Raw genomic sequence first — 27,162 nt, forward strand, 5'->3', positions numbered from 1 at the left:
AATGTAAACCTCCAAATTGGGTCGTTCAGGGAGAAGGGAGGCTGCTTCAGGCTCAGATCTAGCTGGGACTGCTGGTTAGGGCTCCTCATCCATGGACTTTGCCTCCCCTAGACTCCAGACTTCTAGTGTTCCTTCTCTTAGAAAGAGTCAGAGAGACAGGGTTTGATTCCTTGGCCGTACAATTTAACTTCTTTGAGTCTCATGTGTAAAATGGGATGAGACTCTGGGAGGCTCTGTTACAAAGCAGGTATGAGACCTGGGTTCGAATCCAAGCTGGACCACTTCCTCCTAGCCACTCGGTGGAGGCTTTCCTCTTCTTAGGACACTGGAGGCCAGACAGTAAGTCTCCTAACTCTACCTCCCTCCCTCCCATCCCATCCTACCAACTCCCCGCCTTTCTGTCCACCCCAGGATAAAGAGATTTACCGCTGGCCCATCAAGGAGTCCTTGAAGGCCATGATTGCCTGGGAATGGACGATAGAGAAGGCCAGGGAGGGCGAGGAGGAGAAGACAGAGAAGAAGAAAACTCGGAAGATATCCCAAAGTGCCCAGGTGGAGGCGGGGCCGGGGCCGGGGTGGGGTCATAGGGGTGGTGAGCGGCTAGAACAAGGGGCGGGGCCAGGGGAGGGCGGAGCCAGGCAGGAGGTGGGTTGAGAGAGGAGAAGGGCCAAGGGAGGGAGGTGGGGTCAGCGGAATAGGGGAGGCCGGGAGCGGGTTGCTGGACAGGGTGAGAGACCTGGGAAGGGAGTGGGCCTGGGTATGAAGAACCGCAAAGGGCAGAGGAGAGGAGGGCATGGCTTAGAGACAAGGCCTTAAGGAGTGGGTGCAGAGCAGGGGTCTAGGGCCAGGTGGAGGGGGTAAACTTTGTTGGGGCCTGGGCTTCCTGCTAGCCCATCAAGCCCTCCCATCTCTACCTCGTCCTCCCAGACTTATGATCCGCGAGAAGGCTACAACCCCCAGCCCCCCGACCTCAGCGGAGTTACCCTGTCCCGGGAGCTGCAGGTGAGACCCCTGATCCTTCATCTGGGAGCATGGAGGTGCTTGTTGGGGTTGGGGAGGACATCCTCTGAGTCTAGGCCCTGACTCTTTCATCCACTCCCAGGCCATGGCAGAACAACTGGCAGAAAATTACCACAACACGTGGGGGCGGAAGAAGAAGCAGGAGCTGGAGGCCAAAGGTGAGGGCACCCATCCCATCCCTGCACAGACCCTTCTTCACCAAAGTTCCCTAGTCATAGGCTCCAGAGTCATAAGGGTCTGGATTAGAGTTGTATGACTTTGAACAACTGCTTTCACCCCGCGCCCCCCCATATTAATAGCATCCACTGCCATAGGGCTGCAGTGAGGATATGACTATCATCTGAAAACCGTGTTTTGGTTATTCTTACCTCTGTTTTTATTGCTATAATTATGCATGCCCTCAGCTGCAAGAACCACTTCAGTGAGGGTAGCCTGGGTCTCCCCAGTCCTCTGATTTCTGGTCTTTCCTGCTCCAGGTGGTGGGACCCACCCCCTGCTGGTCCCCTATGACACACTTACAGCCAAGGAGAAAGCCCGAGATCGAGAGAAGGCCCAAGAGCTGCTGAAGTTCTTGCAGATGAACGGCTATGCTGTCACCAGGCACGTGGGCTGCCAGCCTGGTCAGGGAGGGGTGGGGAATGTGGGAGGAGCTAGCAAGGCGGAAACTGGGAAGAGCTGGGCTGGGGTAACAAGGCAGGGCCAGAGAAGCAAGGAGGCTAAGTAAGAGGGGTGGGGCCTGGAGAGCAGGAATGGAGCCAGAGAAGGAAGGTGGCTGCAGGGGTGGGGCCTGGTGGGTGAGGGAGGTGCCAGGGAGGAGAGGTAGCCCAGAGGGGTGGGGCCTGAGGGGGGGAGGCCAGAGAGGGGGTTAAAAGGGCGGGGCCTGGAGAGGAGAGGTGGGGCCGGGGAGGGGAGGAGCTTGGGGGCCGCGTGAGACCAGAGAGGGGAGGGGCTAAAAGGGGGGGGCGGAGAAGGAGAGGGAGAGGGAGGGGCTAAAAGGGGGGGAGAAGGAAAGGGAGAGGGAGGGCCAGGGAGGAGGGCCAGGTAGGGAGGAGGCTAAGAGGGTAGAGTCTGGAGAGGGGAGGTGGGGCCAGAGAATATCTGGGAACTTGAGGGGGACCTGCGGTGGGACAGAAGTCTGCAGAGGCAGGGCCTAGGGGAGCAGAAGGGGACCTGGAGAGGAGCGGGAGACAGGGCGCGCGTTCTTCTGGGCTGACGCCTCTCTGCCTGTCCACGCAGAGGCCTTAAGGACATGGAGCTGGACACGTCTTCCATTGAGAAACGGTTCGCCTTTGGCTTCCTGCAGCAGTTGCTGCGCTGGATGGACATTTCCCAGGAGTTTATCGCCCACCTGGGTACGGAGGAGCCCCCTTTGCGCGCCCGCCATCCGAGCAGTTTCACCTAAGGCCCCAGTTCATGCATTTCTCCTTCCGTCCCCTCATCTCATCACTGTGCCAGACGCTGTGCCGGATGTTGAGAGCAGTGAGCAAGGCAAAAGCTCCCTGTCCTGCACTGATATTCCTGTGGTGCATTCAGACAATTAACATCAGATAGCAGGTTTTTAGAAGGCGGTTAGGGTTTGGGTGAAGAATACACTAGAGTCAGCTAAGGAAGATGAGGAGTGAGGGAAAGCGGGGCCGGTTAAAATGTAAATAAAGTATTCAAGAAGACCTTGAAGGAGCTGGGAGGAAGCTGGCTGGCCCCGTGAGGACAGTATTCCAGGCAGAGGAACAGCCAGTGCGAAGGCTCTGAGAGGTCCCTGGTGTGAGTAACAAGAGACCCAAGTGGGGCCGAAGCAGAGTGACTGAGGGTGAGAGGGTAAGGAGATGGGGACAGAAGTGACGGGGCAGATCACATAGGGCTCTGGAGGCGTGGGGAGGACTGTGGCTGCGTACCCTGAGTGGGGTGGCACCATGGGAGGGGCTGAGCAGGAGAGTGCTGTGACCTGCTGCAGGTGTTCGTGGACTCCCCCTGACTGCACTGGGGACACACTGGGGGTGTAGGGCCAAAGAGGGTGAGGACTGGGCAGATCCTGGATCTCTTTTGAGGGTGGAGGCTGTTGGTATGCCCTGCACATGCCCCTTACGTCCCACTAAGGATCACAGCTCGCCCCTAGAATCCCTCCCAGCTTCCCCCGGAGATCCCAGCAATCCCCCTGAGAGCCCCCCAGGACCCCTGGACCCCCTAGATGAGCGGCACAGCAGGACTCACTCTCACATCTCACCTCAAGTCCCACACGCTGATCCTCCATGCTGAGCACCTCTCTGCAACTCCCTCTCCTCTCTGTGCCTCAGTTTCCCCATCTGTCCACCATAACCGGCCACAGTTCTGTCACTTACTTGCTGGGTGACTCAGGCTGAGTTATTTACCTCAGTTCCCTCATCTGTAAAATGAAGGAGAGGGACCAACTATACAGACCTTCAAGTTGGGAGGAGATTGTGCAAGGACATTTCTCACAGTGCCAGGGACAATAGTCAGTGTTTAATAATGGAAGCCAGCATTATTATTTTAGTAGTATTAATTATTACTGTCACCATTATTATCATCTGAAATTGATTTCCGCTCTAAAATCAATTTGAATCTATCTACATTGACAACTTTTTTCATTCATTCGTTCTTTCCAAATTGGTTCAGTGTCAAGTATCAAAGTTCAGGGAGAAAAGGGCCTGTGAGGAAGGGGATGTCCTATGGCCTTATCCCATCCCAGTTTATCCTCCTCCCCATTTTCAGCCTCATGAGGGGTTTGATCAAGGAGTTAGGGGGATCAGATGAGAGGGGAGAGAGGTTTACCTCAGAACCAAAGAGGTGACTTTATACCAAGAATTAATCTCCCATCTTTTCCTGCCTTTGCCCCAGAGTTCCCCCCCCCCATTGGAAGACCCTGAGTTCCCCAGCCTTGAATCCACCATGACCCCTGTCTTCCCTCCCCCACCAGAGGCTGTGGTCAGCAGTGGACGAGTGGAAAAGTCCCCACACGAACAGGAGATTAAATTCTTTGCCAAGGTGAGAGAAGGGCTCGGAAGCTGTAAGGAGCTGGGGACTGGGTGGGCTCCCCTACCCTTCACCCAGTCCCCCTCATCTTTTCCCCACCCCACCCTCCAGATCCTGCTCCCTTTGATCAACCAGTACTTCACCAACCACTGCCTCTATTTCCTGTCCACACCAGCCAAAGTGCTGGGCAGTGGCGGCCATGCCTCCAACAAGGAGAAGGAAATGATCACCAGGTGGGCTACCCTGTGACCTCTGACCCAGCGCCCTGACCTCACAGGATTGTAATCCTGGACCCTTTCCACCCAACTTTGGACCTTAGGGACTCTGTCCTGGGTGTTGGGCATTGACCAGTCTACCTGCAGAGGGGACTGAAGAGTGAGGGTGACCAGCTGTCCTGTTGTGCCCAGGCCCGAGGGATTTCCCAGGACATGGGACTTTCAGGCAAATGGGGTGAATTGGCTGCCCAATCAGAAAGGCAGATCAGCCTCCCCAGCCCCTAGTATCCCTGTTTCTGCCTGTGACTCTCAAGCTTGTCATCTCCTTGTCCCCCCGCCCCACACTTCCTCTCTCCTTCGTTTTCTTCCCCATCATCCTATGCCCTCCTGGCTCTATCTTCTGTCCTTCCGTCCCTGTCCCTCTAATTGCATCACTGCTGTCCTTGTCCCCCAATATCCTCACTACCTGTTTCCCCCGTCCTTCTGTCCCTTTCTTTCTTCAGCCTCTTCTGCAAGCTTGCTGCTCTTGTCCGTCACCGAGTTTCTCTCTTTGGTAAGTAGCTCTGCTTGCCCAACTCTTCTCCCTAATCTTCCCTCTCTCCCTGCAATTGCCAGCCCCACCCTGAAGAAAGAATTCCCAGTTCAGGCCCAATTTGAACACTGTGTTCTTCCTCCACACCTGGGCATGGATGGGGTTGTCCTGGGGACAGAGCTGTGGCTTTGATAGCGCTGGGCCCTGCCCTCGTGGAGCCCCCAAGCCAGTGGGGCACAGACTCATCACCAGACAGTGAAGGCCTGAGGGAGGGGTCAGGGCTGGGATGCAGGAGGCACAAGCAGAGTGGATTTCGGGAAGGACAGGGGCCTGTGGGGGTCCACGTGGAGGTGGGGCTGGGGGTGAGGTGGAGGTAGGGGAAGGCACTGCCTTCTTAGCCCTTTCTTCACCCTTGCCCATCTTCCTTTCCCAGGCACAGATGCTCCAGCTGTGGTTAATTGTCTTCACATCCTGGCCCGCTCCCTGGATGCCAGGTATGGGGTGTGGTGCCCACTCCTGCCCCGTTCTCCTCAGCTCTCTGAAATCGAGAATCTCTCAGATTCTAGAACTGGCATGCCCTGGCTTCCCTTCTAGGACGGTGATGAAGTCAGGCCCTGAGATCGTGAAGGCTGGCCTCCGCTCCTTCTTCGAGAGCGCATCAGAGGACATTGAGAAGATGGTGGAGAACCTGCGCCTAGGCAAGGTGTCCCAGGCGCGCACACAGGTGAAGGGCGTGGGCCAGAACCTCACCTACACCACCGTGGCCCTGCTGCCTGTCCTCACCACGCTCTTCCAGCACATCGCCCAGCACCAGTTCGGAGACGACGTTATCCGTAAGGACCCCTGGCCCAAGGGTAGGGGTGGGGGGCCAATTTGGCCAACACCAGCCGTCCCTGTGTGCCTGACAGAGCCCCCAGGTGTTAGCACGTGTGGCTTCATTGCTCTGAGCCGAGTGTGCATCCAGTGAATTGGTAGGTAACAGAATGAGTTAGTGAGGTATAAGTTCAGCTGCTCTAACAAAAAGACCCTCAATCACCGTAGCTTAAACAGGAAGGAAGGGTATTTCTTTCTCATGTAACAGTCCCACGTAAGTAGCTCCTCAGGTCAGAAGCCCAGGTGCCCTCCATCTTGGTACTCTGCCATCTTGGAAATACCATCTTTATCCCTGTGGTCTGGGGTGGCACACCATTATGTCTGCATTCTAGCCTGTAGGAGAAAAGAAGAAGCAAAGAGGAGGGCATTGCAATTCTTTTAAAGGAACGACCTAGAAGCGGTCTGCATCACTCCTGCTGACATCCATGTGGCTGGCCAGGATTTAGCACGTGGCCGCATGTGACCGCAAGGGAGGCTGGGGAAGTGGCCTTTATTCTGGAGGTCATGTGTCCAGCTAAATATTGGAGGTGTATTATGAGGAAGAAGAAAAGAGCAGAAAAACATTAAGAGCAGATATTGGGAGTCCATAAGCAGCGTGTGCCGTATTTATGCTACCAAAGGGCACATATGGTGTGTGACCCAGCCTGGGGTCTTGGGACTTAATGCACACAGTGAGCAATGTGCCTGTGTTAATGGGACACAGGCAAGATGCTACACCCAGTGGGGTGTCAGGTACCCAAAAGAAAGAGCCTTACCAGATGTGGCCTGGACTATGGTGAGCAGGGGGAGGACAGGAGGAGCTGGTAGGACAGACACTCAGGAGGCCGAGGGGAGGCAGCCAGAGCGAGGCCCAAGGCCCTGGTCCGGACCCACGACAGTGGGGCCTTCAGGAGACGGGGGTTAGAAGAAGTAACCTGTTTGGGGGAGATGCCGAGGTCACTGTGGGACTCAGCAGTTGTGAGGAGCCCAGGGAATACCCTGGAAGATGTCCAGGATGGGCTGGAGGGCTGATGGGCTGTGGGGACTGGTGGATAGTGGGGCCAAGTCTCAGCTCATTGCTTATTTGAAATTAGAACCTCTTGATAAAAGTAAGGTAAGTCACGCTTAGATGGGCTTCTTCCCCCACCCCCACATTATATTTAGACAAATTTAAAGTATCCAGGAAAGTCAGAAGAAAAGGATTGTTAACAATTTGCCCCATTTGCTTAGCCTTTCACTTTAGGGGTGGAAAGTATTTTTAAGTCTTTTTGTTGAACTTTTGAATGTGAGTTGCACACACCGTGACACCTTATCCCTAAATACTGAGTCTGCATCTCCCAGGATCAGAGGCCCTGCCATGTAATCACGATGTCATTATCGCCACATAACCTGACCGTATTTAAATTTCCCTCGTTACCCTTAAAATGCCTTCGATTTAAAACCAAACTCAGAATCCAGCCAAGTTTCTCTCATTGCATTTGATCGTTAAGTCCCTGTAGTCTCTTCCATCTAGAACGTGTCCCTTGCCCTCTTTTTGCTCATGACATTTGTGAAGTTGTTGAGGTTCCTAACCTGGACTTCTGGCTGTGGGGAGGAGCAGAGAAGGGGGATGACCTCTAATTACAGTCAGGGTTGGATGTTGGTTTGCATTTTTCTGGAAAGAGTGTCCATCGCTATCATCAAAGAGCTCCATGAATCCTCTCTAAGGAAGGAACAACTAGCCTTTATTGAATGACTGCTCTGTGCCTTGTTCCAGTTGGTTTCCAAGCATTAACTCTTTTGATCCTCACAACCACCCCACAAGGAAGATACTATAATTATCACCACTTTACAGATAGGGAAACTGAGGCCAAGAGAGTGTTGGTACTTGCTCAAGTCACAACCTGGTAAATGGCAGGTTGGCTCCATAGCCCTGGTCTTACCCAGTATCTGGAGATGAGGGAGGAGGGCAGGAGAGCACTGGTACGGTGGGTGCATCCCCGACCCTCGCCCTCCTTCCCGCAGTGGATGATGTCCAGGTCTCTTGCTACCGAACGCTGTGCAGTATCTACTCTCTGGGAACCACCAAGAACGCTTACGTGGAAAAGTAAGGAGAGAGAGCCACAGTTGGGGGCTGGGGTGGGTACTGTGTGGGGGCTCAGGAGGAAGAGGGAGCAGGAGAAGATGGGGCTGAGTGAAGAGCAGGAGAGATGTTCAAAGGCCTCAACAACTGACATGCTTGGTGGCGGCTGCAGTTCACCGAGGCGGCCACGTGAGGGCACTCAGGGGAAGGCCAGTGAAGGAAGTGGCCGCCTCGGGCTCGGGCTGGGGGTGGGGGGGTGGACAGATGGCCACCTGGCAGTGACTGCCCAGAATGGCAGGTGCTCCCCACGGAGGGGAACGAGCTTGCCCTGGGGATGGTACATGGGAGCCACAGCAAGCTGGGGGCACCGGGGAGGGCCCCCGGTGGTGGCCATGTGGGTGGGCCCTCCTAAGCCAGGATCTCCCCTTGGAGCAAGAGGGCACTTAGGAAGCCCAGGGAGGGGCACCTGGGTGGCTCAGTCGTTAAGCGTCTGCCTTCGGTTCAGGGCGTGATCCCGGCATTCTGGGATCGAGCCCCACATCAGGCTCCTCCGCTGGGAACCTGGTTCTTCCTCTCCCACTCCCTCTGCTTGTCTCTCTCTCACTGGCTGTCTCTCTCACTGGCTGTCTCTCTCACTGGCTGTCTCTGTGTCAAATAAATAAATAAAATCTTTAAAAAAAAGGGGGGGGAAGCCCAGGGAAAAGGCTGCACCGGTGCCCTCGGTGGATGGCAGCCGTGCTCGGGAGAGTTCTGGGGAGAGGCCCTTCTGCGGAGACAGAGGCTGGGAGCCAGGAGCAGGCAAAGGGGGGCTGTGAGAGTTGAGTAGCCCCCTCTTCCAGGTTGCGGCCGGCCCTAGGGGAGTGCTTGGCTCGCCTGGCAGCAGCTATGCCGGTGGCGTTCCTGGAGCCCCAGCTGAACGAGTACAACGCCTGCTCGGTGTACACTACCAAGTCTCCCCGGGAACGGGCCAGTAAGTGGTGCGGGGCCAGGGCAGCTTCAGGCGTTACATTGTCCCCCGCACATGGGTTTGGGGACAGCGTGGGCCAACGTGGGCTCGGAGGGCTGAGGATTCCCCAGGTTGGGGGTGCTCCAGAGCTTGTGGGGGGAGCCCGGTTTGTGGTGTGGACCCTGAGGTCTGGAGGCGCTGGGTGGGGATGCCCTGACTCCTCCCCGCACCCCAGTCCTGGGGCTCCCCAACAGCGTGGAGGAGATGTGTCCTGACATCCCGGTGCTGGAGCGGCTCATGGCAGACATCGGGGGGCTGGCTGAGTCGGGGGCCCGCTACACGGAGATGCCGCACGTCATCGAGATCACACTACCCATGCTGTGCAGTTACCTGCCCCGCTGGTGGGAACGCGGGCCCGAGGCCCCCCCGCCTGCCCTGCCCGCTGGGGCCCCCCCGCCCTGCACGGCTGTCACCTCGGACCACCTCAACTCGCTGCTGGGCAATATCCTGCGAATCATCGTCAACAACCTGGGCATTGACGAGGCGACGTGGATGAAGCGGCTCGCTGGTGGGTCTGGGAGCAGCGGGCCCCTGAGCGCCGGGCCCTTGATCTGATGGTCTGAGAGGGGGATCCCGGGGCCCCTGGTTTCCTGGGAGTTGGGAGGAGTTGGAGTCTAGGTTTACTCAGGGTCAGAAGGCCAGGGGTCATCGCAAGGGGTCGGAATCTCAGGCTCATAGGGTCTGGGGTGGATGGATGGGTCCTAGAAGTCCTCCAGGCTGGATTCTGAATTTCTGGAGCCTTGGGCTAGGTGAGGAGCTGGTCAGAGGCACGGGTTCCTTATACAAAGGGTCAGAGACCCAGGTCAAGCCTCAGGGTCCCTGATATGGATGAGGTTGTAGGTCAGCGGTCAAGAAATGAGTCTTTAAAGGGCTGGGATCCGTGGCTCAGAAGTTCTGTGTCAGGAATTGGGTCAATCTAGGGATTGGGGGCTGGGATCAGAGGCCAGTGTCAGAGGTCAGAGACTGGAGTAAGAAACTAGGGGTCACAGAAATCATGTAGTAAGGTAGGGTTCTGGGTCTGGGCTAAGTCAGAGGTTAAAGACTAGGGTGAGAGGTCATGGGCTAGGGTAAGGTGTCAGGTTATGATTCAGTTGTTGAGGTCAGGGGCTTCTGTCAGGTTGGGGGTCACAGGTTCAGGTCAAGGGATATGGTTGGGACCAAGGACGGGGGGCTGTGTCAGAGGTCAGGGCCCGAGGTCAGGAATGGGATCAGAGGTAGAAGCTGAGGTCAGAAGGCAGGGTCAGGCTGAGTCCACGAGAGCTGCGGGGTCAGAGGTACAGGTCAGGAATCATGGGCTGGGAGCAGAGGTCAGGAGTGAGATCAAAGGTCATAGGTCAGGGCCGGAGTTAGAGGCTGGCCGGCAGCAAGTCCCCCACATCCCCCATTTGCTCCTGCAGTGTTCGCCCAGCCCATCGTGAGCCGGGCCCGGCCTGAGCTCCTGCATTCACACTTCATCCCCACCATCGGGCGCCTGCGCAAGCGGGCAGGGAAGGTGGTGGCCGAGGAGGAGCAGCTGCGCCTGGAGGCCAAGGCCGAGGCCGAGGAGGGCGAGGTCCTGGTGAGGGACGAGTTCTCTGTGCTCTGCAGGGACCTGTACGCCCTCTACCCGCTGCTCATCCGCTACGTGGACAACAACAGGTCAGCGTGTCCCCAGCTGTCCCCGTGCACAGTCAGCCTGGCCTCCCGTTTCCCCGAACCCCAGCTGACCCCCCCATCTTTTGAGTGACTATTAACTTTCTTCGATTCTCACCTGAGCCCACCCAGGCTTCTGACCACCCCCCACCATTGCTTCTGGCCCACAAAGTCCAGCCCGCTGGTGTCTGCTCCCCTTTTGCTCCTTTACACCTGCTGAGTCGGAGCCCCTGGGAGGCTACCGTGTCAGCTGTAAGGAGCCCCACCTTCCCCCCACTCCCAGCACTGTCTCCAGGCCTGGGTGGATGGGGCTGTCTGATTTGCACAGGGGAGCCCAACAGTCAGGCCTTCCTCCATCACTGAGAGGAAGGGGAGACAGTACAGATCCGGCCAGCCTGGTTCAACCAACTGCCGACATCTCCCTAAAATCAGAAGCACTATTTAAACAAGTATTAACTCCCAGGGGCAGCCTAATCTGGGGATAGTGAATATGTTTAAACTCCAAGTTCCATTCCAGTGGAGAAGATTTTAAAGTTGCATCAGGGCTTTGTAAGAAAAGGAGCTGTGATTGATTAGTTATGTCTGTCATGGGAGCAGACGTAGGAAGCAGTGGTGCACATGCTGGATATATCCATGCACAACCATCATTGTGCTCAGGAGGCGGGTATTGCTATAGGGTAGGTGCCCAGGAGGAACAGCTCTTGGGCCAAAGAGCTCGAGCAAGTAAACTGTGCATTCACACAGTGGAATACTACATGGCAACAAAAATGAGCCAACCCTTGAAACATAAAACATGGATGGATCTCACAAATATCAGGTTAAAAGAAGCCAGGAACATTCAAAACGGAGTACATATTCTATTGTCTATTCCTGTAACCTTCAAGAACAGACAAAAATAACTCATGTTCAGGATGAGGGTCACCTAAGGGGAGGGAAAGAAGAGCGGCTGGGAGGGGCACGAAGATACTTCTGGGTTCTGGAAATGTTCTATTTCTCGACTGAATGGTGGTGGTTATGCAAGTGTGTTCGCTTTGTGCTGGTCCATCGAGTTGACACTTTATGTTATGCTTCCATAAAAAAGGTAGAGATAGAAAGAAGAATCCCTTTTTTAAAGGAATGGTTAAGATTTTCAAATCATCCGAATGGCCAGATGACCGTAGAAAACTCCATCCCTCCCATCGGATGGTCCCCTCCCCTGCAAGCTCTCTGTGAGGCATCCTCTCCTGGGGGTCACTGCCCCCATCCCTCACCGGCCCCCTTCGTGCCCACCCAGGGCACACTGGCTGACCGAGCCCAATCCCAGCGCCGAGGAACTGTTCAGGATGGTGGGTGAGATCTTCATCTACTGGTCCAAGTCCCACGTGAGTTCCCGCCCACTCTGCCCCTCCTTGCCGTGACTCTCGCTTCGCTCGCCACCGCGGCTGATCCCGACACCGCCTCCCCCACCAGAACTTTAAGCGCGAGGAGCAGAACTTTGTGGTCCAGAATGAGATCAACAACATGTCATTTCTGACTGCTGACAACAAGAGCAAAATGGCCAAGGTGGGTGCTGTGCTCGAGGGGACATAGCAGGGAGGGTGGGAGGACCCTCCAGGCCTTCCCGCCTGACCCCTTCACCCATACAGCCTGCCGTGTCCTGGACACATTCCCCGCAGCCGTCACTGCACCCCATCTCCCTCCTCCCCACTCTCTCCTCATTTCCCTCTTCTCCCACCTTTCCCCTCCTCCATCTCCTCCAGCCCATGGCCTCCTCTCCCATGTCTTTCCTCATATCCCCATTATCCCATATCCCCCCTCTCCTCTCCCTTTGTACTTCTCAGAACTGCCCTCATCAGGGTCCTAAAGAACAAACCCACCCGCCCTGACCCAGGGTCTGGGAATGCCCAGCTAGGGGATGCATCTCGGGCTGGGGCAGGGGAGCTGGGGTAGAGCCCACTTGGAGCTGGGCCTGGGGTTCTCTGAGGGACCGGGGTAACCCTTCTTGTCTCTGTCTGCAACCCGATGAAGCAGGCGGGAGATGTACAGGTCAGCCCCATGTCTGGGACCTTCCGCATGCCTCTTGGCTTAATACCCTCTCCTCCCCCTCGCCCCAGCTTCTGCATCTCCCTGCCCCCGTTCCTCACCCCTCATCCTTGGCTCCGAGCCCCCAGCCCCCAGCCTTTTTCTCTGCCCCCATCCCTGCCCCCATCCATTCAGTTCCCAATGCTCAGCTTTTGGCAATTTAACTTTTTTTTTTTAATTTGTTTAAAAAAAAAAGAACAAAAACACTTCTGAGCTTTCCTCAAAGCATTGTGGTCTGGGGTCACGGGGAATGGGAATAGGGTGGGCCAGGCACGTGCATGGTTGGGTTTAAGGCTTGGGCTCTGGAACCAGATAGACTTGGGTTCAGATCCTGACTCTTGGCGGTTGGCTGTGTGACCTTATTCAAGTGTCTTATTTTTTGAGCCTCGAACAGCATCTGGCCAGTGGCCCCCTGCCCCAGGGCTCTGCGAGGACCCAGTGGGGTGCTGCATGTGCGGCCCCAGCAGTGTCTTGGCACATACGTGGGCCCTGCTCCATACTGCCAGCCAGGATGGATATGGCCAGAAGCTTGTCACTGGGGCTTGTCACTGGGGCTTGTCAAAGCTTGTCACTGGGGCTTCTCTTTGGCATGACTGGGGTGGCCTTGGCCCCGGGTCTGCACCCAAGGCTCCAGAACATGGCTGTGGGACTCTGTGCCCCGTGTTTCTGCTTCCAGATCATTCTGGATCTCTCTTCCATCTTCTGTCTCCCCGTCTCTTTGTCTGTCTCCGTCTCTCAGTATCTCTTTTTCTTCCAACTTCTTTTGTCTCTTGAGGCTCTTTATGGTTCTGCATCTTTCTTTCATTCTTTTCTTGGGAACTCACTCTTGGGATATAAAGTGTCGGGTTGTGCGTGTTGTGGGGGAGGGGAGGTACTGAAGTCATTAAGGGATTCTGGAAGAGACTGCCAGAAGTTGAAAAAGACCTGGCATTTGGGGGAGATCTGGAAGGGTTTGGGATAGAGGTTGGGCATGTGGGCTAGATAGAGGCTTGGGTGAGGGTCTAAGGGTGAGGGCTGGAGGCCTGATGTGAAAGATCAGCAAGGTCTGGGGTGGAAACTGATCTGGGCCCTGAGAGGGGGGAGGGGACGCCTGGCACCCAAGCTGTGGACTGGAGGGTAGACAGTGTCAGGGGCCAGGGCCGGGGCCTGGGGCCAGGCTGGGAGTTGGGCTGGTGCTGAGCCCCCTGTCCCCACAGTCAGGCGGCTCGGACCAGGAGCGCACCAAGAAGAAGCGCCGCGGGGACCGGTACTCTGTACAGACGTCCCTGATTGTGGCCACGCTCAAGAAGATGCTGCCCATCGGCCTGAACATGTGTGCACCCACGGACCAGGAACTCATCGCGCAGGCCAAGAACCGCTATGCCCTGGTGCCTGCACCGCCCCGTGATGGGAACCTGCCAGCGCCTGACCCCACACCCCACCAAGCCCCTGGGCCCCTCCTGAACCCCCAGGATCCCACTGGGAGCCCTCTCCAGGACCCTGAGTACTCATGGGTTCCCCTAGGATGTCCCGAGCCTTCCCCCAGGTTGCTGAGGACACCTCTCAGGATACTTCCAGAACCCTGGGACCTAAGGACCCTAACTGGAACCCCACTGAAACTCGGAATATCATTAAGACCTCTGGGACCCAAGGACCGTATTGAGCCTTCAAGGGCCGTACTGAACACCGCCCCCCACCCGGACCCTGCCTAACTTATTAGGACCCTGAGGGCCCCACCGAGACACCATGAGCCCCCTGAAACTCCTCTGAGTCCTCCACCAGGACCTCCCAAAACTCCTTGGGACCCATTGAATCCCCCATGATCCCACTGGCTCTCCCCTGAACCTCTGGGCCCCACTGAGCTCTCCAGCTCATCATCTCTTTCCCTCCGGACCCTGGTGGCCCCACCCTGTGGACTCTGTTGATACCCAACAGAGCCCCCAAAGACTCAGGTTCCAGTGAGCACTCTGTGATCCTAAGTAGCCCCCCAGGATCCTAATGGCCCCTTCCCCAGAACCACACCCAAGCCTCTGATGCATCAGGATTCCTGAGATCAGTTGATCCCACCACCCTCCCCCAACCCTCTCAAGCCCTCTGAGACTCTAAGGAGGTCTCCCAGGATCCCACTTGCCCTTTGTATGGGATAACAACCCCATCCTTGTCAGCCTTAGGGATCCTAAGAATCCTTCAGGACCGTGCTAAGCTCCCTGACAAACTATTAACCCCTCTGGGGCCTTGAAGACCACTGACTCCCCCTGGTATCACAAACACCCCCTTTCCTGGAACCCTAAAGACTCCTTCCCTCGGGACTTCAAGCTCCTCATAGGACCTGTTGAGTCTTGCCAAGAACCCAAAGAGCCCTCCAGGGTCCCCCTGACCCCTCAACTTGGTCTTTGAGGATCCCTCTCTTCTGGGGCTCTAAGGAATCCCCCCTATTGACCCCTCCTTTGGCTCCGTGGAAATCCCGCCGGTGACTTGATCTGCCTGATCCCCCACGACCTCTGCTGATCTCTCCGTTTCCCTTATGACCCCCTCACCTTCTCTGATCTTCACAAACTCCCTGCCTGTCTCCCAGCCCCACTTTGACTCTCCTCTGACCCCCAATCATCCCCTGGTGGCCTTATTTGACCTTCGAGAACATTCTCTCATCACTCCCTACCTCCTCTCACTCTCCAAGGCCCCTCTAATCCTTACTGTCTCTTCAAGGTGCATCTGTGGCCTCTAGGACTCCCTTCTGACCATTCCGGACATTTGGACCCTTTCAGTTTCTCCCAGAATTCACCCCCCCCCCAACACACACCAGCTGCTGGGGGGATGGGCCTGGAAGGGAAAGGGATGTGGGTTAAGGAGGATGCCGGGCCATCAGAGTGACCCAGCTTGGCCATGTCTCCCCAGAAAGACACAGACGAGGAGGTCCGGGAATATCTGCAAAACAACCTTCACCTCCAGGGAAAGGTACCTGCCTTCATCTGCAAATGAAAGGGGCGTAGGATAATAGCAACTGTGATAGCCAAGTACACTTACTCTGTACCAGGCATTGAAAGAGGGACCTTCACTTGTACTCACTCACCCGCTGAATCGTCACAGCACCGAAAGGGGGCGGGGGCAGCCAGAGAAGCCCACCTCGAGCACGGAGGGGCCCTTAGAGGAGCCGGCTGGGGAGCAGGGAGCCGGCCGGGGAGGGACACTCACGCCGGCTGCCTGTCCTTCCTCCCCTCAGGTTGAAGGCTCCCCTTCTTTGCGCTGGCAGATGGCCCTGTACCGGGGCCTCCCGGGCCGCGAGGAGGACGCCGATGACCCCGAGAAAATCGTGCGCAGAGTCCAGGAAGTGTCTGCGGTGCTCTACCACCTGGAGCAGGTGGCTGGGGCGGGAGGGGTCTCACCGGGGAGTGGCCGAAGCTTGGGTCTCTGGGTGGGGCAAGGGGCGGGCCTGGGTCTGTGGACGGGGTCTCAGGAGGACGCTCAGGTCTCTGGGCGGGGCCTGGACGGAGCCTGGAGTTTAACCGGAGACTTAGAATGGAAACTTGGATCTGGGGCAGGACCTGGTGCTTAAATCTTGGGCCTAGGGGCGGGGCCAGGGACGGAATTTGGTATCTAGCGCGGAGTCTGGTGAAGACGGCTTGACTCTGGGCAGGGCCGTGGGTGGGTCTTGGGGTAGTGGCGGGCGTGGATAATGTCCCTGGACCTGTGGGCGGGGCCTAGGAAAGACGCTTCGGTCTGGAAGAAAGGCCTAGGTCCGAACCTCGACTCTGTTGGTACGGCCAGCGTGTTCCTCCAGCCCCGTGAGTCGGGCCTGAACTTGGGTCTGGACAAGATGGGCAGTTTCGTCCCGCTCCTGGGAGTGGGGCTCAGGTCAGGGGCAGAGTTTGGGGACTTGACAGATTGCCGCCCCCCAGATTGAGCACCCCTACAAATCCAAGAAGGCCGTGTGGCACAAGCTCCTGTCCAAGCAGCGCCGCAGGGCGGTGGTTGCCTGTTTCCGCATGACCCCCCTGTACAACCTGCCCACGTAAGACCCCCAGGGAAGAGGGAGGCTTGAGGGGGGTGGAGAAAGGATAGCTGAGGAGGCGGGAGGAGGGGGCGCCACCACGATGGGGTCTGGGTGGGGAAGGTAGATGTGGGGGAGGACAGAGGAGGCGTGGGATGGGAGACGGTCTCCCGGACGCCATACACCTCTCCCCTGCAGGCACAGGGCCTGTAACATGTTCCTGGAGAGCTACAAGGCCGCGTGGATCCTGACTGAAGACCACAGTTTTGAAGACCGCATGATCGCCGACCTTTCAGTGAGCTGGGGCCTGCCTGGGAGTGGAGAGGGCGGGGCTGGATAGGGCTGGGGGCCTAGCTTGCTGGCTGCACGCTTCCGGGGGTCGCCCTTCACACTGAGGGGTACCAGAAAGGTGGCCCCGGCTTGGGCAGAGACAAAGGGGGGTGCAACGTGTGGGGGCAGAAAAAAAGATCTAGCCCAGCAGGGCAATGGCAGGGGGAGACAGGAGGGGATTCTAGAAACCCCTTTCCCAAACCCCACCCCTCCCCCAGAAAGCTGGGGAGCAGGAGGAGGAGGAGGAGGAGGTGGAGGAAAAGAAGCCTGACCCCCTGCATCAGCTGGTCCTGCACTTCAGCCGCACGGCCCTGACTGAAAAGAGGTGAGGACCCTTCCTACGGCCTGGGAAGGGATCTGCATCCTCCCAGCCCCCGCAGCAACCTCCCTGTTCCTCAAGACGGGCCCTCTGTGTCCTAGGGGAGCCCCACAGCTGATCCTTCAGCGTCCCTTTCGGGACAGGGCCATGTGTCCCACTGTGTAGGCTGAGCGCTTCGCGAGCCAGCTCCTCCAAAGAGCTCGCATCAGAGGTGCTATCGATCGAAGCTGTGCTGGATAAAGTGCCTTGCTCAAACAAAATCAGTAAATTATGTGGAGAAAAGCACATATTATAGCAAATTTTCGATAAGATGGATTGCTTAACTTCCAGACAGAACTACAGGCCAGGCAGAAAGAAGGAGAAAGGTTTTTTTTCCTTCTCTAATCAAGATCAAGATCTTTTTATCCAAAAGAGGGCGCTCTCCTCGGCGGGCTTCTGCACAGATCCCATGGGCCAGAATTCTGACATCAGGCCACAACCAGCTACAAGGGAGACTGGGACACCGAGGTCCTGTTTTCCATCCTTTGGAAAGCCAGGGCTCTGGAGTTCAATTATGCAGGCATGAATCACAGCACAAGCCGCGTGGCTTGGCCCAGAAGGATCTTTGTGCTTCAGTTGACTTTTCTGTAAAATGAGGCTAGTAATAGATCTGCCTGTCTAATCCTGTCTTACAATAATGGGATTATTGTGAGGATTAATTCGTTAAGACCTATAGAAAGCACTACGAACAGGAACTGACCTAGGGTGAACACTCAACAGGTGTTGGCCACACTATTATTATTACTATTATCACGGAGACCCAAGAGGGTGGTTGGTCATAGTTGTCAAATAAGCCAACGGCAGATGGCTCCAGGTGTGGAGCACACTATTTTAGCAACCCCAGTGGAAAGGGAGCAGCTCTACCAATCGCTCCAGCAAAACTCCCACAATGAATTCCAGTGGACCCCCATGAAGCAGAGGACCATTTCGTCCATATTGCTGGGGTCACGCTGATTGAATGTGCTGATTGGCTCAGCCTCGATCACACGCCCTCTCTGGCAATGGACGGTGGACCCTCTCACAACCACACAGCCTGAGCATGGAGAGGGGCGGCTCTCCAAAGCGGAACTGGAAGTGGTTATAGGATGGGGGTCCTCCCCACTGGGCCCTGACCATCTCCCCTTCTTACTTACTCAGCAAACTGGACGAGGATTACCTGTACATGGCGTATGCCGACATCATGGCAAAGGTGAGGCCCTGCCCCCGTCCAGGGCAGGTTCCCTTCTCCCCGGCTGCAATGCTGGTCTACTGAGAGGGCTGGGGGTGAGCTAGGGGAGCTCCTCTGTTCGCCTTTGTCCCTAACTGATGCCCCATCCCCAGAGCTGCCACCTGGAGGAGGGAGGGGAGAATGGCGAAGCTGAAGAGGAGGAAGTGGAGGTTTCCTTTGAGGTAGGTGGGGTCAGGAGGTCACTGAGGAAAGGGCTAAGGCAGCCTGGTTTCAGTCATTCCCTGTACCCTTCAGCCTGTGTTCACCCAGTAGTGCTGTGGGCCCAGCCGTGCACTGGGTGATGTTGGGGACACAGCTATGACTGTGACACATATATCAACCAGACAGCAACAGTAAAGAGTGTTCATGACATGCTGATAAAGGGAAGCTCAGGCAAAGTGGGCAAGGCAGGATGGGGGAGGCACAGGCAGGCGGGTCGGGGCTGGGGAATCCAGAGAAGCTCAGGGGGACACCGGGGGAACTTCAGGGGGCTATGGAAGCCAAAGCAAGGGGCTTGACCCAGCCTTCGGGGGGTGGGTGGTGTCAGGGAGGGCTTCTCAGAGGAGGGGATGTGTGAGCAGGAGGATAAAAGCAGTGTGCCAGATGAAGAAAAGGAGAAAGGTGTTCCAGGTAGGGGGAACAGCATATGCAAAGGCCAGGCAGTGAGAAAGAGCTGGTAAACACGCAGTTAACCCATCCATTCATCACTAAGGCAGTCGGCAAACACTTCCCCAGGTTTCTTAACCTTTTTTGTGCCTAGGTCCTTTTTGGCATCTGGTGAAGCCTCTCTTAGAATCATGTTTTTGTGGGGTTTTTTAAAGATTTTATTTATTTTTGAGGGGGGGCACGTGTGGAGGAGAGGGTCGGGGGAGAGGGAGAAGCAGACTTCCTGCTGAGGGTAGAGCCTGACGCGGGACTCGATCCCAGGACCGTGGGATCATGACCTGAGCCAAAGGCAGACGCTTAACTGACTGAGCCACCCATGCGCGCCTCTTAGAATCATGTTTTTAAATGTGTAAAATGAATTCATAGTGGAGGAAACAAGCATATTGAAACAGTTATAAAAATATTTTAAAAATTTGTAATTACAGGGGCGCCTGGGTGGCTGAGTCAATTAAGTGTCCAACTCTTGATCTCAGCTCAGGTCTTGATCTCAGGGTTGTTGAGTTCAAGCCCCGTGCTAGGCTCCACGCTTAACAAAACGCGTACTACAGTAATAGCTGCCCTTCTTTATTCATCCATCAAATGCTGCGATCTCACAGTGGGTCCAGTAGTTGTAGTAACTGAGGAGTAGAAGTGATGAACATAAGCAGTATTTCAAGATGGCCGCAAGCATAATGTGCTACAGAAACATCCGTGCTTCTTATCGGCAACCCACCATGGGTTCTGCTAATATTGCTATGATTTATGGCCTCGTCCGTAATGGAAGGAAATGCTATGTATCAGTCAGAGGGCAGTAAACATAAAAACAGAATTTTTTCCCTACCCAAGTTCACAGACCTCTGACCTCCTAGATTTTTTATTTTTTATTTTTTTTTTAATATTTTTTTTTATTTATTTATGTGACAGAGAGACAGCCCGCGAGAGAGGGAACACAGGGGGGAGTGGGAGAGGAAGAAGCAGGCTCCCAGCGGAGGAGCCCGATGTGGGACTCGATCCCGGAACGCCGGGATCACACCCTGAGCCGAAGGCAGACGCTTAACGACTGCGCTACCCAGGCTCCCCAAGACCTCCTAGATTTTTTAAAAAGATTTTTTATTTTATTTTTTTAAAAGATTTTATTTATTTATTTGCCAGAGGGAGACAGAGAGAGAGCACACATGCAGGGGGAGTGGCAGGCAGGGAGCCCAATGTGGGACTCGATCCCAGGACCCTGAGATCATGACCTGAGCCGAAGGCAGACGCTCCACTGACTGAGCCACCCAGGTGCCCCGACCTCCTAGATGTTATCTTTTGACCCCTTGGAGGTCCACGGGCCCAGGTTAAGATTGATTCATGGTTTCATGTCTGGTCCCGCGCTGAGCGCAAGAGACATACGGTGGACTTCAGCACCAGGGGATAGAGGGAGCTCCCAACGAAAGGAACGAGCCAGCGGATGTGGCTGGAGCAGGGAGGGTAGGGGTGATGGCTGGGGCTGTGAGGGGGGAAGGCTGGGCTGGTGAGCCTGGACTCACTGGGCCCCGCGGGCCCGGCTCTGCCTCAGGAGAAAGAGATGGAGAAGCAGAGGCTCCTGTATCAGCAGGCGCGGCTGCACAACCGGGGAGCCGCCGAGATGGTGCTCCAGATGATCAGCGCCTGCAAAGGTGCCTTCCCACGGGCACTGCCCCCAGCCCACCATCTCCCGGGGACCCCGCGGCACACTCTCCCACCCTGCTCGCCTGTGCCTCACGCCATCCCTTGCACATCCGCCCCCCCCCCCCCCCCCGCTTTCAATTTCTCCCTCTTCCTCCCTCCAGGCACACGGTGCCACCCCCCTTCTCCCACATACCCGGGGGTGGCCGCTGGCTGGTGGGTGGAGAACACGGCTCCCAAACTGAGCCAGCCGTCTCGTGCCCCACCCCCACCCCCTCCAGGAGAGACGGGCGCCATGGTGTCCTCCACCTTGAAGCTGGGCATCTCCATCCTCAATGGAGGCAATGCGGACGTGCAGCAGGTAACAGGAGAAGGGACTTGGGAGGAGGCCAAGAGGGGTGGAGGCTCCCCTGTGACTCCCACTTCCCCTGCCCCTCCCGCCCCCTCTGTAGAAAATGCTGGATTATCTGAAGGACAAGAAGGAAGTGGGCTTCTTCCAGAGTATCCAGGCACTGATGCAGACGTGCAGGTAGGGGCTAGTGGATATCTCGCAGTTAAGCCATTTGGTGTGGCTGGGGCCCTGCCCCTGGTCCCACCTCCAGGAACAGAGACCTACTCAAAGGAGCTCAAATACCGGGGAGGCGATTATAGCAATAATAAGAGGCTCTAAGAATGGACAGCTGAAACCAGAAGGTTGTAGCGAATTCAGGGGGCCCTCAGGCAGCAGGGCATTGGGGCTCTCTCTGATGACTCCCATTCACGTGACTACTGCTGTCTGCCTTTGTTCTCTTCTGCCAGCTGACTTTCCTTTCCCCTCTGAAGCTTTTGCTAACAGAGGGTTTCTGTTTCCTCCTGAATCCAGCTTGTGTCTCTTCATCTCAGCCCCACCTTGCTTGCGAGCGCCTGCCACGTGGCTTCTCCCAATTCTGTTTCTGCTTCTTCTTGATTTCAGCTCATGCATGGTTTACTGTGGCTCTCTGCCCAATATGGGGGGGGGGGTGCTGCAGGGCTCTGGAAGAGTGGGGCAGAGGCCTTAGCCCATCTTCCCCCATCTTTCTTTCTCCCAGCGTCCTGGATCTCAACGCCTTCGAGAGACAGAACAAGGCAGAGGGGCTGGGCATGGTGAACGAAGATGGAACTGGTGAGGCCCTCTCTTGGGCTTCCGTCCCCTGGGACATCCTCTTCCTTCGGGATCGCCCCCTCGCCCACATTGCCCAGAGCTCCCTTCCTCCAAGACACCCACCCTCACCTATGACCATCCCCAAGCCCAGCCCCTCCCCCATGTGGTGGTCCCCAGTCCTGCCCCCACATTCCTCCAGGGTCTCCCTCCTCAGGGTCCCCATCCCTGGCTGTCCTTTCGTCCTGTGTTCCCCCCCCCCATCACCACACGGACCCGGCCCTCCACATGCCCCAAGTCTCCCGCCCTGGTTGCTGTTCTCATTAATGTCCCTAATCCGGGTTCATTGCGTCTCCTCTTTGCCGTGTTGTGACGTGTCTAACTTTTCTGCCCTGAACCTCGCCTCCTGCCTCTCCACCTCTGCGTGTCCATCTCTCTTTCTCTTCCCTCTTCTTTCTCTCTCTCTCCGCTTTTACCCCCGTTTCCTACCCTTGCTTGGTTCTGTCTGGCTCCTTATCGCTCTGATTCTCTGTGGTCGTTCCTCTCTCCGTGTTGATGTCTTCATCCCTGACTGTGTCACTGTTTTTCTGTGTCTGTCTCTCTGTCTCCTTCCTGTCTCTCTTTTTCCCTCTTTTCTCCTGCTTCCTCCTCCCATCCTGTTGGCTGCCCCAGTCATCAACCGCCAGAACGGTAATTCCCCCAGCCCATCCCCTTGCTGTGCTACTGCACCCCTCCCTTCTAACCCCCAACCGCCCCCTCCACCTGGGCGCTGAGGATCTGGGCCTTCCAGGGAGGGAGGAACCCTTCAGTGAGGCGCCATGTCCGCAGAAAGTCTGGAGCAGGAGACCAAGATTCGGGTCCCAGATTAGCCACGAACAACAACTGGAGACTGTGACCAAGTCTCTTACCTTCTATAAGCCTGTTTCCCCACGTGTAAAACAGAAGCTAGAGAAGATAGCAAGGATCCTTTTCCAGCTAGATGTTCTCAGACTTCCGGACCCAGATTCGCAGTCCCGGGGTGGGGTAATCCCCACTCCTACCTACCCTGCTCTCTGCGTGCCCGCGACCCCAGATTGGCCAAGTCTGCGGTTCCCATCCGCCAACCGGATTGGTTGCCCCCAGCATCCACTCTGATTGGTGTGCCTGCCTCCTCTGCGCCTGCTCTGGTTGGCCCATTCCTGTCTAGCCTCCCTCTCTCTCTTTCTTCCCTCCCCCAGATCCCGCGGTGATTGGCTTCTTTCAGATGCCCACTCGGACTGGCCCATGTTTACACGCCTTCCCCCTGCATCTCCTGGATTGGCTGCTTTCAAGGCATCTGAGCCAATTGGCTGGCTGTCGATCCCACTCCCTGCCCAATCCCGTCCTGCTCAGAGCCTTTGCGTGAAAGTGACTCCAATCCCCTTAATCCATTAACCCCGCGCACCTGAGGCCCTGGATGGGGGCTAAGGGAGATACCAGCCACCTGAACCTCTGCTGGGTTGGCAGACATTCCCAGACGTCATCCAAGTGGTGACGTCAGAGGGGCACTGATGTTTAGAAAGACACTTGGGGCCCCAGCTTCATGACTCAGGGCCGCTCAGGTCTTCATCTGCTTCTGACTCTGAAGCCCTGTCTCCCCGGTGTCGTGGATGCCCATGGCCCTCACAGCTCTTTGAAGTGGTGGCTGCGCCTCCCTGCGCACCCGTGCTTTGTGCATGCGTGTGCAGTGTGCAAGGGCCGTGTGCATGCGTGTGCTCTGTCCTGGCTTGTCTGACCCCTTCTGGGCCCTGTCCCCCTCTCCCCCCTCCCCCACCAGGAGAGAAGGTCATGGCAGATGATGAATTCACCCAAGACCTGTTCCGATTCCTACAATTGCTCTGCGAGGGGCACAATAATGGTGAGGAGGAGGGGTGGGTGAAAGGGTAGGTGAAGAAGAGGCCAAAGTTTGGGGTCAGTCTGCAAGGGTTGCCTGAGCTCATCTCCTGGCCCCTCACCCCTTATCGGTGGTGGTCTCACCACCCACCCTTGACCCGATTGTCCATCATCCTTCCTTTTCAGCCATTATCAAGCCCTGTCCACCCACCTTCCTAAATCCCTCTCGAGTTTCTGCACTCTAGCCACTTTGCTTCACTTGCGCTTCTGGCCAGTCCAAAGTCCTGAAAACCAGTTTGCCCCCAGATCCATGTGAGCAGCGAAGGAGCACCTAGCCACATGCCAGTATTCCCCACAGGCGTTTAGCAGCAGCAGGCCAAAGTTGAGTGAATGTGGTAGCTTTCCATACTTTGGTTCTGCAGAGGGGGTCAGGAAATCACACAGCGTTTTAAAATGAATGTATTAGAATCACGTCTTAATTTTGCTTAAAAAATACTTTGCCAGGAGGAAGGCCTTACAGATTCCTTCCCAACTTAAACAAGAGTTTCCCCCAACTTTTGTTCTGGTGTAGGCTGTTTCGGCGATCAAGGATGGCCCAGCAAGCTAAGGAAACACATCACTAATGAGAACATATAACCCTGTGCGGCACAGGTAGCCCCCAGCGTGGAAGGGACAGTCAGAATTCTGTACGACAAACATTCTACCCAAGGCCGTTTCCTATAACAAATATGCACAGTCTCACGGTTGTGGTTATCACACATAGCAGGTGATTGTGAAACCACAGACTGCCCAGAAACTAACCTTCGTCACAAGGACAGGAGTAATCATAAATCTAACTTCCACAGAATCTGCATCCCATTTGGCTGGTGTTCGTTACAGTAAACTCACCTGTAAATTTCTTTACACTCTCCTCTGTTTCATCTTCACTCCTCTGTTAGTGGATAAAGCATGATCCGTTGCTTTACATTCTCAAACACTCTAATAGCCACAACTGGTTCTTCTTCAAGGTTTGTGAAATACCATCATGCCACAGGACGAGGGTTTTCTCTCTTTAATTGTAACTAGGGTGGAATCAGTCTTTGGGGTTTTCAATGAATTTTATTCCCTAGATCTCTGATTTCTTGGAAACGAGAATGTTCTAACGGGTGGAATTCCTCTCTCCTACCAAATTTGCAATCCAGTCCTCTGCATAAATTTGTAGGTTCATTAACCAGCCCAATCACATAAATATTTGAAATAGTTTTCAAATCTCAGACACTTTGCATGTCTTGAGTATTTGGTACCATTCAAAACGGACAAAAGGTTTGTCTATTATACACGTTCATGGCCATGTTCTCAGTTGACAGGGCTCTTTACAGGAGAGGGGAGCTGTATATGTACCCATTTAGGTGTAGTAAATGCTCAATAAACTTGTAGTACCAAAGAGTAAATGGCCAATCTTCATCTCACATTAGCATATAGTATATGCTCAATAAATATATATTAAATAAATGAACAAAAGAAATGACAGATGCTTATCGCTTCCGGCTTTGGGCAGGTGCTCAATAAGTATTTGTTGGATAAACGAATGAATAAATAACCAATCTTTCATCTCCCGCATCACATAGTAGGCATTCAATAGAAATTTTTGGAAACAAATGGAAGACTGAATCTCCATTTTCCCCTGCTACACTGTAGGTGGTCAAGAAACAAATTTTGGGGGGAAAAAATGAATGACTAAATGACTGACCCTCCACCATATTTGGCATGTAGTAGGCCCTCAGTAAGTGATTACTGCATAAATGAATAAAGGATCTTCCCCTTCCTCTGACACACAGTAGGTACTCGATAAAGACTACATAAACTAACGATGACGATTTATGCCTTTGGCATCCAACAGGCACTCAACAAACACTGACTGCACACTGTAGACTCTCGATGAATGTATGACTTTTCATCTCCCTAGATTTCCAAAACTACCTACGGACACAAACAGGGAACACAACCACCATTAACATCATCATCTGCACGGTGGACTACCTTCTGCGGCTGCAGGTGAGGACGTGAGGCCATCCAGGTGTGACCCGGCTCGGGGGCTGCGGGGCCCTGGTTGGCCCAGCACCCCTTCACACCCTGTCGGCCCCCCAGGAGTCCATCAGCGACTTCTACTGGTACTACTCCGGCAAGGATGTCATTGAGGAGCAGGGCAAGAGGAACTTTTCCAAGGCTATGTCGGTCGCTAAACAGGTGTTCAACAGCCTCACCGAGTACATCCAGGTAGGGCCCGCCCGCTGGGGCGGGGTGAGGCGCCCTGTCCCCCGCCCCCCCCCCCCCAACCTCCCCAGACCTCCGCGCCCTCCCGGTGCTCACTGCAGCCCTCTGCCCCCAGGGCCCCTGCACCGGGAACCAGCAGAGCCTGGCGCACAGCCGCCTCTGGGACGCCGTGGTGGGATTCCTGCACGTGTTTGCCCACATGATGATGAAGCTCGCTCAGGTTCGGGCCCCTCTGTTCAGCGAGCTGTTTCCGGTAGCCCATTTCCAAGGCAGTTTCGCACCCAAGTCCTCCCGGCATGTTCCAGACGAGTTCCCTCAGGGTGGCCAAATCCATCGTCCTTCCGGATTGGCTCTCTGCATGACCCCGCCTCCTCCTCTGCCACACTTCCATTGGTCTGATGTGCAGGCCCCGCCCCCGCCAGTCAGGAGTTCCTCTATGATTGGTTGGTGTTCTTGTCTCTCCAAAGAGGTCCTCTCCTATTCTGACACCCCTGGGGATAGAAAGGGGGCAGCGTTCTAGATCAGGGGCTGGGACTGAAAGAGTGTTTTGTTTCTTTATTCTGCCTGCGGCAGATGACGCCCATCTCGGGCATCCATGATGTAAGGTCCCTGTCGAGTCCTTCTCCCGTTTCTAGAATCCTGTGCTCCCCTTTCCCTAGCAGCCCCCGCCCCTTTGCAGCCTGGTCAGCGTCTCATGAACACCTTGTCCGTTTGCTCTGCTTCTGTCTGGTAAACGTATTCAAGGCTGCACCATCCACATCCTGAACGTCATAAATGCCACAGCTTTCCAGCAGATGGCACTATTCTGTCTACTGTATTCTAATTTCCCAGCAGGAAGCGTCTGGAGGAAGGGGAGCCTTTCTCTAGTTACTCAAAGGTGCCACAGGGGCTGGCAGAAATCCTGTCTGGTGTCATCTGACTCTTTGCAAGGAGTTGAACTTGGAAGTTGTGTTGTTGATGTGATCTTACAGAGGTTCAGACAAGCAGGGAATGGCCCTCTGAGACCCAGTAGACCCTAACCAGCGTCTAGAGAATATTGGTGTTTTAGTGTAGAGTTCCAAATCCTGCCCTGTTAATTCATCAGCCAAGGCCTAGGGCTAGGTTGCACGGGCTGGAAATCCAATGCAAAGTGGTGGCTTAAGGCGAGAAAAATAATTTATCAGTTCACATCAGAGATCCAGGGCCTAGAGTGATGTCAGCAGAAAGTCTGTCTTCTCTCTGGCTTCATTCTCAAGCAGCCTCTCACACAGGCTGGAAAAATGGTGCCCCAGGGTTCTATGCACCCCACTAACTGCTCCAGAGAGCAGGGGACCCCTTTTGTATGTAAGCTCCGACTTGCAATTCTCTCTGATTGGACTGTTGAGACACATGCTCATCCCTGAACCAATCACCGTGGCCAGGGGAAAGAAGCTCTGATTG

General features: G+C 55.4%; 1 protein-coding gene across 1 annotated transcript in view; it reads left to right on the plus strand.

Annotated features, from left to right (window-relative positions):
• The window catches only part of RYR1 (ryanodine receptor 1), a 108,369-nt gene that overhangs the window by 51,147 nt on the left and 30,060 nt on the right, over positions 1 to 27,162 (plus strand). The window contains exons 54-86 of the mRNA XM_048223677.2: positions 412 to 552; positions 928 to 1,002; positions 1,103 to 1,178; positions 1,497 to 1,620; positions 2,257 to 2,372; positions 3,953 to 4,020; positions 4,120 to 4,241; positions 4,727 to 4,776; positions 5,189 to 5,249; positions 5,350 to 5,588; positions 7,612 to 7,693; positions 8,509 to 8,639; positions 8,851 to 9,183; positions 10,073 to 10,313; positions 11,581 to 11,668; positions 11,757 to 11,849; positions 13,565 to 13,735; positions 15,243 to 15,302; positions 15,568 to 15,705; positions 16,244 to 16,356; positions 16,534 to 16,630; positions 16,884 to 16,990; positions 18,161 to 18,212; positions 18,344 to 18,412; positions 20,434 to 20,533; positions 20,804 to 20,883; positions 20,975 to 21,051; positions 21,590 to 21,663; positions 22,312 to 22,329; positions 23,435 to 23,515; positions 25,436 to 25,524; positions 25,618 to 25,746; positions 25,859 to 25,963. Of these exons, the coding sequence (XP_048079634.1) occupies positions 412 to 552; positions 928 to 1,002; positions 1,103 to 1,178; positions 1,497 to 1,620; positions 2,257 to 2,372; positions 3,953 to 4,020; positions 4,120 to 4,241; positions 4,727 to 4,776; positions 5,189 to 5,249; positions 5,350 to 5,588; positions 7,612 to 7,693; positions 8,509 to 8,639; positions 8,851 to 9,183; positions 10,073 to 10,313; positions 11,581 to 11,668; positions 11,757 to 11,849; positions 13,565 to 13,735; positions 15,243 to 15,302; positions 15,568 to 15,705; positions 16,244 to 16,356; positions 16,534 to 16,630; positions 16,884 to 16,990; positions 18,161 to 18,212; positions 18,344 to 18,412; positions 20,434 to 20,533; positions 20,804 to 20,883; positions 20,975 to 21,051; positions 21,590 to 21,663; positions 22,312 to 22,329; positions 23,435 to 23,515; positions 25,436 to 25,524; positions 25,618 to 25,746; positions 25,859 to 25,963 (3,600 nt within the window). The remainder of the gene's footprint in view (positions 1 to 411; positions 553 to 927; positions 1,003 to 1,102; positions 1,179 to 1,496; positions 1,621 to 2,256; positions 2,373 to 3,952; positions 4,021 to 4,119; positions 4,242 to 4,726; positions 4,777 to 5,188; positions 5,250 to 5,349; positions 5,589 to 7,611; positions 7,694 to 8,508; positions 8,640 to 8,850; positions 9,184 to 10,072; positions 10,314 to 11,580; positions 11,669 to 11,756; positions 11,850 to 13,564; positions 13,736 to 15,242; positions 15,303 to 15,567; positions 15,706 to 16,243; positions 16,357 to 16,533; positions 16,631 to 16,883; positions 16,991 to 18,160; positions 18,213 to 18,343; positions 18,413 to 20,433; positions 20,534 to 20,803; positions 20,884 to 20,974; positions 21,052 to 21,589; positions 21,664 to 22,311; positions 22,330 to 23,434; positions 23,516 to 25,435; positions 25,525 to 25,617; positions 25,747 to 25,858; positions 25,964 to 27,162) is intronic.

This window comes from Ursus arctos, unplaced genomic scaffold, assembly GCF_023065955.2.
Source record: "Ursus arctos isolate Adak ecotype North America unplaced genomic scaffold, UrsArc2.0 scaffold_19, whole genome shotgun sequence".
NCBI classification, from domain to species: Eukaryota; Metazoa; Chordata; class Mammalia; order Carnivora; family Ursidae; genus Ursus; species Ursus arctos.